General features: G+C 34.7%; 1 protein-coding gene across 1 annotated transcript; it reads right to left on the bottom strand.

Annotated features, from left to right (window-relative positions):
• Window positions 1-335: 335 nt before the first annotated feature.
• On the bottom strand, window positions 336-10,368 carry LOC121414975 (aqualysin-1-like). The gene is made up of 10 exons (XM_041608018.1): window positions 10,298-10,368; window positions 9,274-9,419; window positions 7,199-7,321; window positions 5,469-5,595; window positions 4,291-4,400; window positions 3,397-3,535; window positions 2,680-2,876; window positions 1,743-1,914; window positions 978-1,083; window positions 336-498 (listed from the first exon to the last, which is right to left on the bottom strand). Exons 2-10 carry the CDS (start codon window positions 9,379-9,381, stop codon window positions 495-497), a joined length of 1,086 nt encoding a protein of 361 aa, XP_041463952.1. The 5' UTR covers window positions 9,382-9,419; window positions 10,298-10,368; the 3' UTR covers window positions 336-494.
• Between the last annotated feature and the right edge of the window lie 349 nt (window positions 10,369-10,717).

Raw genomic sequence — 10,717 nt, 5'->3', positions numbered from 1 at the left:
TGTCTTTTTGTGGTAAAGTGGTTCCGAATCAATTACGTTTTGCGGTATCAATCGTCGATGTTCTTCGTGATTTTAACATATTGTAATCTGAATTACAATTCTTTTCCAATAGGTTCAGTTCAATTTATTAGCGATAATTCATGATCAATAAGTTATTCAAGGTCATATAAGCTAGGAAAAAAGGAATACAAATCAAATGAAGTTATACGTGGTTTGAAAATATAATTTTTATATGAATGCATTGATTCTGATCATGTAGATTTGTTTGTTAATTTGATCAAGTATTACCAGAATACAGAATTTCAATCCCACCCCCCCCCCCCCCCCTGAAAAAAAAGCTGCGTTTGAAATAATATCAAATGTGATTGAAATGTGATAAAATTCGATTGCATCATTTATTTGAATTTAATGTCATTTCATCTTTCGTTTAGATTTCAAATTATATGCTTATATTTTCTCCAGCGTCAGTATAGTGTCCATTCCAGCAACGTCGGTTACCTGTAAGTATAAAATCAATGAGATAAAAATATATATATATATTTTACAATAAAGGTTTCAGCCGATAATTTTTTTTTAGCATTCTCTGATTTTTTTTTTAACAATGACATTGTAAACTCTTCGAATTCCTATTAAATTGACAATAAATGAATATGTATTTGCTTATGCCTAAAGTTGGCAAGACATAATGTAATCCCTCTTAAAATGATAAACTGATTTATAGATTCATTTGGCATAAAATGCACATTAATTTTAACCCCTTTTCTTTTCATTTTCTTTCCCTTTGCCCCTTTTACTTCAACTTTCGGGGGCCATTTCCCAAGCCCCCACCCCTTCCCATTTGCTCTTTAATACTCATGTCTCGTAATCAAATCGATAACGGAATAGAGTAAATTTAAAAAAATGAAATATATATATATATTTATAATATACAACTGAAAGATAATAAAAAGGGTTTAGTGATGAGAGTGAATACCTACACGTAAAGAAGCTTATTGGGGCACGATGAAGACAACCAGTCAAGTTTGTCCTTGTTGGTGTACTTCAACATATTATCCGTGTTCTTGCCGTAGAGGGCAATGGCACCTTTGTGAAATTATAATGATAATAATGATTTAAAAAAAAAAACAGCCAGCCCAGCATCGCAGGGAGGAACCTAAATCTCCACATCAGCAGCTAAATTAGGTTAGCTACACAAAGATTAAACATGCCAAACTCATCAGGAGAATTCTAAAATTGCCTATAGCGACTATTCCGGATTACACATAGGGTAAGGGTATTTTTTTATGTACATAATTGATTGTGGATGATGGGTTTAATAACAGATAACTTGTTTTTAATTGAGGTAATAAAAGGGTTTAACTATTTATGTATGCTGTTTGTCAAGTTTTTATGATTTCGGAGTTCGGGGATGTAGTAATGGAAATTTCTGAACATTGAAAATGTTTGACCTTTTAGGACGGCTCAAAAGTGCCCACCATAATACAACCCCATGTCGACACCCTGTAAAAAAAATGATTAAGATGCAGTACCCCCCATAAGTTTTTAAGCAAACGGGTGCAAGAAAATGAAGATATAAGTTAAGAAATCGGCGCCATCCTCTTAGTTCGTCTTGTTCCACCCTCCCCCCTCTCTTATTACTACTCTATTCCCCTCTCTGATTCTATTTCTCCCCCCCCCCCTTCTATCTCTCTCTCTTAATACCCCTGTACTACCTCTACCCATCTAGATAGTATTTCTCTTACCAGCAACATGAGGACAAGCCATTGAAGTCCCACTCTTGTCAGCGAGGGCTCGGTCTGATGTGATCCCGAGTGATGTTATGTATAATCCAGGAGCGTATAGGTCTACGCATCCACCCCAGTTTGAGAACTCTGCACGTAAATCATTCCAATCCGTGGCGCCAACAGTTATGGCCTAAATTTAGATGTTAATTAAAGTTCAGGTTTTCACTTTCTTTATATTTGAATGGGTAGCCCTGAAATATGCTTGATGATTAAATCGTGATTTTATCACCAATTTGACGACTTGGATGTAAAGTGTGCGCTTTTGTGTCTCAAAGATCACACAGTTTGCCGCTTATTTAATAATTTTGGTTGGGAATCTGCGAAGTTTGAATTTAAATTCAATTTATTTATAGACTTCATTCACTTGACATGAACATTTTGTTTTATAGTATATAATGATAACAGAAAATAATTAATACATTATACACAAAAATAGCATATAATATAGATTTCCAATTTGGTTTGGTTTTATTTACCGTATACAAATCACAACAAAATATATTGTACAAAATATAAAATTAGATAGGCTACTGTATGTAAACACTTAAAAAGATACGGATGGATCACTCTATTCAAAACCACTGATAAAATGACTCTGTTCTTCCTAGAGGTCCAATTAAAAGAAAAGAAAAGGAATGAAATAACATGCGAAAAAATGAAAATAACATAGTGAGAGTATAACATGATGCAATATAGCAAAACATTTATATGTTTATCATACAAGATCAGAAAACTAACTTCAGTAAAAAGAAATATAATTTATGTTACAGAAATAGCTTTGGTGTATTTTTTATTTTACAAAGCCTACAAGTTTGAGAAGGAAGTATGAGACTAATGCGGACATTTTGAAGATGAAGGCGATGATGATGGTCAAGGTTGAGATGCCGAAACTTACGGATGGTGTGGCTGCTGGGGAGTAGTAGCAAGCATTGTCTTCCTCGTTACCTGCCGCTACAGCAGTAGGTACTCCATGGGCAATCATTTCTTCAACTGCATCATCCAGCGTCTTAGACCTTCCTCCACCAAGTGACATCGATGCAATTGAGTACTTGTCGTTATAGTAGTCAACGTAATCTATGATGTCATCGATACCTGTACTCACGATGACGGAGTGAGATTAAAAACTTATAAGGAGGTAGTAATTCGCACAAGTAATATGATAATAATATAGGGTATTTATATTGCGCACATATCCACCTTGTTAGGTGCTCAAGGCGCTCCTACCTGCTAAGCTAGGCGTTCATAGCGCACACAGCTTTTTAAGGAATTACTTCCTACCGGTATACCCATTTACCTCACCTGGGTTGAGTGCAGCACATTGTGGATCAGTTTCTTGCTGAAGGAAATTACGCCATGGCTGGGATTCGAACCCACGACCCTCTGTTTCAAAGTCCGAAGACTAATCCATTGGGCCAAAACGCTCCACAAGCCCCTGGCTGGATGTAATTAAAGATTCTGCCCTCTATAGTGAGAAAGCCGGCACTAAGACAGGCATATACGTCTGCTTTTAAACCAACAAACCAAATAATAAACAAATGAATAATATCGACATGATTATTAGTAGACACAATCTTGGGCAATGAGGAAAAAAAATATTTTTTAGTTGTCTCACCCTTTAGGATATAGCTTGTGGCCCCATTCCCGTTGCAGTCAAAAACCTTGATGCCATACATGTAGACTTCTGAAGCAACGCCGTAATTCTTAGAGCCAACTGTTCCAGCACAGTGTGTTCCGTGTCCGTCGCAGTCCGTCTAGTTTGAAGGTGAAAGAATATACTATAATGACCTAATGATAATCTTCAATGATTGAGTTACCAAATGAAATAAAACCGACGAGATGTAGAAAATCCGATTCTCTTGTAACCACAACTTTTTGTTTTGTAGCCGGTTGTAGCCTGGAAATCATATTTATCCACATGAGGATAAGCATCTACCGTAGATGAACCATATATAGGTCCATGATGAAACGGATACTGTAATGACGGAGTTAGTCTGTATTCCGCATCTTTGTTGACTCTGATCTTACCACGGCCTGTCGTTTTTCGCAACGCGTAAATCTACATATGCCCGGTATAATTATAACAAGTGGGTTTAGAAACTCTGTTGTTGGAATGCTCCCCAGGGAGCAAAGAACTTGCATGCACTGTGTGCGGGAAAGCCATAATCTAATCTTTACATTCATGGTATATCTGTAAAAGCGGAATACAACTCTGCACTTTTGTGGTAAAGACGTGGTTACCTGTACCCAAAAGGACCAAAAACACTTCTTAGAGTGCAAAGGTGTGCCTCAACATAGTTTCTCGTGTGACATTTGAAGGGTTGCAAAAAGGAACCTATTTTTTCTTAGCGAGTTCATGTAAAAAAAAAATAGCAGGTAGGCCCCTAAAATCAGGAAGTTGAGAGGTAGAAACTTTCTGGTATAATGTAATAATTGGTTGTATATACTTTAAATTGGGTACAGGATAAAAAATTGGCGTTCTTTTGTTATTAAATTTCTTTAAACTCACGTCGATGTTGTCAGCATAATTTGCAACCTGCCATGCTCGTCCTTCGAATTCATTATGTGTTTCCCTAATACCAGTATCAATCACCCAAACCAGATAACCTTTACCAGTACCTGTTATTGATAGAGAAAAAAAAAGAACATGATTAGGAGATGATGGTGTACACTCTTAAAAAGGATGAGTCAAAATGACCAATCTGTTGGTTGTCCGACCAATAAAATTGGTCAAAAGCAACCAAATTATTGGTTCAAATCGACCAAAATTTTGTTTGATATTGACCAATTTTATCGGTCGGACACATATTAACCAACAAATTGGTCATTTTAGAATGGATCCTGCAACTGTTTAACTTAAATCAACGTTATTGGTATTTCCATCACTTCTAGTTAACATCACTGGTTCTCATTTTACATGATTATAACAATCTTCTGGTGAAATGATTATTTAAAATTTCAATTTCTATTTAATTTCGAACAAATTCGTTACACAATTATGTAGGATAATATACATAAATGATAATTAACAAGAATATAAATTTATAATATTTTTAGGTAGAAAATTGATGATACACAACCTAATTACAAAATAATAGTGATGTCACATTGAGCGCACACACCGTCCAGAGACACTCATGGCGTATGAGTATCTTTTAAAAGGGAGCTGTTCGTCACTCAAAATCATATATGTATAATGTTAACCCCCCCCCCCTTAAACTGCTATAAAATGAAACAAGAAAAATACCATTATAAACAGAGAAGGAACTTCTGTGATTTTCGAGTAGTATGAAGCTGTATATAATCAATCCTCAGGTGTGTGCATAAATTAAAACTCCGTTGTTTCGGACTATAGGAGTGGGGGCAGAAGTTTGAAAATAGGCATATCCTAAGATTTTGGGGCGCTAAGCGCGTAAAGAAAATGACAATTTTGTATACGGTTTAATAGTATTTCAATTTCAGGCCTATTGGTTTTATAGTGTTTTCCAATGGTTTTAGAAATAAATTTTATAACCTTTGCATTGCATATGATTTTTTCAAGTTGTCAAAATTATTATTATTTCCAATCGATGCCTCTACCAAGTACAACTTAATGATAGCTTTATGAAATGTGTAATATGGCTATGATTTCACTTCGTAACAACCTGCGCAAAGTATACTTGGAAATTCCAGTTTAGTTATAATTACCAAATGGCTCGTATTTCCCATCGAGTGGAAGATAGGTCTGATCGATACGGTCTAGCCCCCATGTGACACCCTTAGTACGATAGACACCTTCTTGTTCAACATACTCGACAGCAGGGAGGCTTCGCACCTGACAAACAAAGAATAAGGGGCAATTTCATTAAAATAACCTTTGACGTTTGATCCCATATTTACATTTCAATAAATAGAGTTAAGTTCACGAAGCAAAATGCTGAAATTTTGATCAAAATCAGATAACAAAGAGCGAAGTTATTGAATTTTAAAAATTGGATGATATTCCGGTGAAACAGTTCTAGGCATGTCTTCATGAATATGGTGGGCCGATAATGTCATATCCCCACCACTTTATTATATGAAATTAGCTTTATTAAAAAAAATAACAATAACTAAAACAATTGAATTGTCAGCTTATTAAGTGCATTAGTTATTTACACGTGTATGATAAAATGAAACAATTATTATTCCATGTAATAACATAAGAAAAAAAGGAAAGTGGGTATGTGACATCATCATGATAATGTGCACATAACTGTTTTCACAAAATATTGCTTATCTTTAAAATTCAATAAATTCCTTATTTGTTATCCGATTTTTATAATGTTTTTAGCATTTTGCTTTGTGAATTTTACTTTATTTATTTACATGTAAATATTTTCATCCCGGAACATCCCTTTATAACTTACACTGCTTTCACATCAGGGTAAGGTCGCTGCGACCTTTATATATCCAGCGATCGTACCTTGGTGTGAAAGCAGCAACTGTTGAAGCCATGATGATATGAGATCCTTGTCATTTTTTAAAACGAACCGAAAAACAAAGAAAAAAAATAATTTCAGGAAGGTGTATAAGGAGCGAAGAAATTCTTTTCTTGGAATCTCCCTAAAGAATATGAAATGAAAAATATAGTGTAAGAATCAGACCGAGATCTGGGCTCCGTAACGCAAAGATTAACGATCAATCGCTAAATCAACTGACCAATCATTATCAACGTTACAGGTTTTAAATATTGACCAGGGACCAATCAGAGCGGTTTTTCATATTTGCAATTCATCGCAAACCTTTGTGTTACGGAGCCCTGGTTTGTAAACATAAATGATACTATATCTTTTTGAGCAAAAACAAATATGAAATAACCTAAGGTGATCCTCTTCGCTACTGCTTTATCAAAAATGATTTTATCCATTATCATAATTATGGGCTTTCGTTCTTCTTTGATTAGGAATTCAATCTAATTCATTTGAATTGCATATTTAATCCAATTCTAAGTTTGCACATTCCCCTAATGATATCGTACACAGCAAAAAACTGTGGTGTTAACCGGTGTACATAGAGGACCACACCAGTTATTTTACATCGGTGTTAAATTGGTGGTGTTAGTTTTACACCTATAGGTGTTATTACAACACCTATGGTTGTTACATTTACACTCTTTGGTGTTATGTTCAATCTCTAGGGTGTTATTTTAACACCTCAGTGTGTGGTCCTCTATTAACACCAAATGGTGTCAGTTTTAACACCACAGTTTTACAGTGTAATTTTCACTGTAATCTTGAGTCCGATGTGTAAAACTTTGTAATCATTTATCATTGAAGCATTAAGGGCATTGTTCATAAAAAATGTATTAAGCGGTTTTTAGGTTGTTATCATTATTTTTAAGCCTTTGAATTCAAAGCTAATGTTAAAAGGGCAGTAGAACTGATTAATAAACTTACGATGTTGAGGACGTCATCGGCGAGTTCGGCCGCGAATCCATTGAGAGCTTTACGGAAGATAAGGCCTATTTTCCCTCCAAAGTGACGAACAGCAGTGGTCATTTCATCAACATCTATTCCATCCTGTTCATATGATATGATTTGCTTTCTTATTTGTTTAAAATATCAGTTAATAACATTATTATGAAACTTCATATCCGTGCGATTTAACAATTTAATACACTCATGGTGGAAAAGAAAGGAATTATTTGGACCTTTAACGGTCTGTGCATCACGGCTTAATATCATTGTGGCAAGCGAAAAAAGATAGTGAACTGTCATAGATTTTCCATACTCGTACAAGAATAAAAATTTGCTGCGCTTTTGGGTACCTCCATCGATACGCAATTGAAGCTGCAATAATCAAAACAAGATTTAAAGGAACAACTTTTCATTGATATCACCTTAGAATTATTACCATCCCGTTTTCATATCAACCAACCATTAGACCCTATTGAAATAAAATCATTTTCGTAAAATCAAGAAGAGAAAATAAGATGGATCTTATTAAGAATATCATCAACTCTTTTGGCAAATTGACTTACTATAATAATGCTTACTCACACTGTTATTGATGTATACAATCAAAATTGCTATTTTCACCCTATATCCCCCAACACAAATCTATATCTTGTACACCGTAAATAAATTGGCATTGTACATTTCTATATCATTTTAAGTCTATTTTTTCAATATTAGACACCTGGTCTCATAATGATAATGCAAACAATTGATAAAAGAGTTGTTTGAATTAAGCAAATAAGCCATATCTTAATGTCTTTTTAATTTTGTGGAGATTGTTCACAATTATCTTATCATATCTGCAGCATTTCGGGAGAAAACACAGGTGTTATGGCTTGAAGATTATATGAAAGATAGCATTACATTTTCTAATAGAAAAGAGACATCAAATACAGATATCCACCCCCCCCCCCAAAAAAAAAAAAGAATAGTATATCGGTTGATAGCAGTGGCGAAATGAGCCATGAATTTCGATGGCTCGATATGGCATATGGCGTAAAATTGATAAGAAGTTGCTTGCAAGCGAAGCGAGCGAGCAAAAATGTCGACATTTTTATTACAAAAATCCAAGTTTGTGGTAGATTTAAAAATAATATTCGAAAAATAATATTGTATTTCACCCTTATCCCTTTCCTTTTTTTCCTTTTCTCTTTTTTTTCTTGGTCGCGAAAAGTCTTGGGGGCAAGCCCCCCGCCCCGTCTGTCCGTCCATGGTTGATATTTCAATAGGACATGTTCTACTATTTGATGTTATATACACTCGATATACTTCACCATACCAAAACATTCATCTTAAAACAATGTTCAAGTGAACGCATCAAAATTAATGGTAATTCAACTATACGAAAGAATAGTGCCGCCTGACAAAGAGGATCGTTAACCTTGTAGTTAACGATCCTCTTTGTCAGGCTTTGTCTTTGTGGTTTTTGAAATAATATTCCGAAAATGATATTGTATTTCACCCTTATCCCTTTCCTTTTTTTTCCTTTTCTCTTTTTTTTCTTGGTCGCGAAAAGTCTTGGGGGCAAGGCCCCGTCTGTTCGTCCATGGTTGATATTGTTTTGGTATGATACCAAAACATTCATCTTAAAACAATGTTCAAGTGAACGCATCAAAATTAATGGTAATTCAACTATACGAAAGAATAGTGCCGCCTGACAAAGAGGATCGTTAACATTTTAATACTGTGTTTTTTATATTGTTGTAAAACGGGAATGTTATAGTTTATAAAACAATAACAATGCTGCTACTTCTAATAATAATGACGATGATGATCATGGTGATAGTAATGATGACGATGATAATGACGACGATGATGACGATAATGATGATTATTGATGATGATGATGACGATGATGATGATGATGAAGACGATAATGATGATTGAAAATGATGGGAAAGAACAAAATGAGAAGGATGATTGATGATAATGATGGAATTACAGCCATTCATTACTCTTCAAATTACGTTTAAGACCATTATATTTTGCCATGTAATGAGATGCGGAATATATACCTTGAGTCTGATGATGTACTTTCCTGGGATAGGTTCGGCGTTTTCTAACAACGGAGACAGCTCAGACGTGGCGACACCAACCAAGAGAAATAGAAGTAAAGCACGCATCTTGACTGAAAAGTTTTAAATCTGTAAGAGATATTACCCTATGTTGAAAAAACAAAAATTAACGAATATTTTTTTCTTATAAAAGAGGAATATAAGACGTGTATCAGCAACCTGCATTTTAAGTGTACCTCTGCCATCATGTAAGATATCATCATTTACTCCTATTTGGTCATGTTAAAGGTATAAATTTCTTAATTTGAAATATATTGAATATTGATTCAATAAATCATTCATTAATTTATTGATTTATGAATTTATTCATTAATCATTTCATCCATTCGTATTAAATCATTTATACATTTATTCTTTTTCATGAAAATTACCAAGTGAATTTGATCGAAAGTATATTTAAGGTAGAGCAGCTAGTCTCCCGCAGTAGAATCCGAGTGATGGTGTAAAGTCAGGCGCGTAGCCAGGGGGCGGTCGCACCCCCCCAAAAAAATAATCCGAGTGATGATGTGAAGTGGACGGGGAAACACTTTTAAAATAAACAACTATAGTGAGGTGTGGATTAAGAAATATATGCGATGAGCCTTTCAAAGCCTAGGCCGTTACCTAAAATGATATAGTCACAAAGATTGAAGGTACAGGATGATAATTAATTCAATTTACAAATATCAGTTTCGATGCAGGATTCCATCAAACAATATTAATTTCATAATTGCACGAACATTACAATCACGAACATTAGCAATTCTCACCACAAATTTCAATGAACAATACTTTTAATTTACAATAAAAGTTCAAACTCATAGTACAATTTCAACAGACAATAAATATAATACGAATTACATTTAAGAAACTCATTAATAATAATTCTAATTACTTGGTGCTTACTTACAGGCATGTAAGCTTACATGTAAATGATCACCTGATAACAAATTGATAGTAAGAGATGAAAATTTGAACAACTTACAGATTCTCAGCCTTTGACTATTCTAATGATTTTCAAGAAAGCTTTGATATATATCTAACAGATTGCTGACTATAGAATAGGGATAAGTACGTGTTAGATTGAGTTGAGTTGAGCGTCTCCTCCATGGCTCTGGGAAGAGGGGATGCTGGGGGTGCAGTGTATGTTAATATCCATAGGGAGCACCCCCTGGAAATCAAGTAGGTATGCTAAAAAGTAGAAATTTAACCAAAATCATCTAATTTTTGTCTGTTTGCAGTTGGAACCCCCCCCCCCTTTGGGAGGGGGCTTTTCAATATCTTTTCTTAAGTGAAATCATTTTTTAATTTTTGCGTGAACACCTTTTTTTTTTGCTCGTAACTTTTTTCCTTCAAAACCAGCACCCCTATTGAAAAATCCGTTTCCAGGGTCCTGGCCCCCTCA

The sequence above is a fragment of the Lytechinus variegatus genome, chromosome 5 (assembly GCF_018143015.1).
Source record: "Lytechinus variegatus isolate NC3 chromosome 5, Lvar_3.0, whole genome shotgun sequence".
Classification (NCBI taxonomy): domain Eukaryota; kingdom Metazoa; phylum Echinodermata; class Echinoidea; order Temnopleuroida; family Toxopneustidae; genus Lytechinus; species Lytechinus variegatus.
The sequence above is the reverse complement of the archived record's forward strand: the minus strand, read 5'-3'. Positions and strand labels throughout refer to the sequence as shown.

Coding starts and splice junctions, on each gene's coding strand:
- LOC121414975 (XM_041608018.1), bottom strand. CDS start 9,381: ATGCGTGCTTTACTTCTATTTCTCTTGGTTGGTGTCGCCACGTCTGAG. Junction 5,596..7,198: donor CCGATGACGTCCTCAACATC/GTAAGTTTATTA, acceptor TTTGTTTGTCAG/GTGCGAAGCCTCCCTGCTGT. Junction 1,084..1,742: donor GGCTTGTCCTCATGTTGCTG/GTAAGAGAAATA, acceptor AATTTCACAAAG/GTGCCATTGCCCTCTACGGC.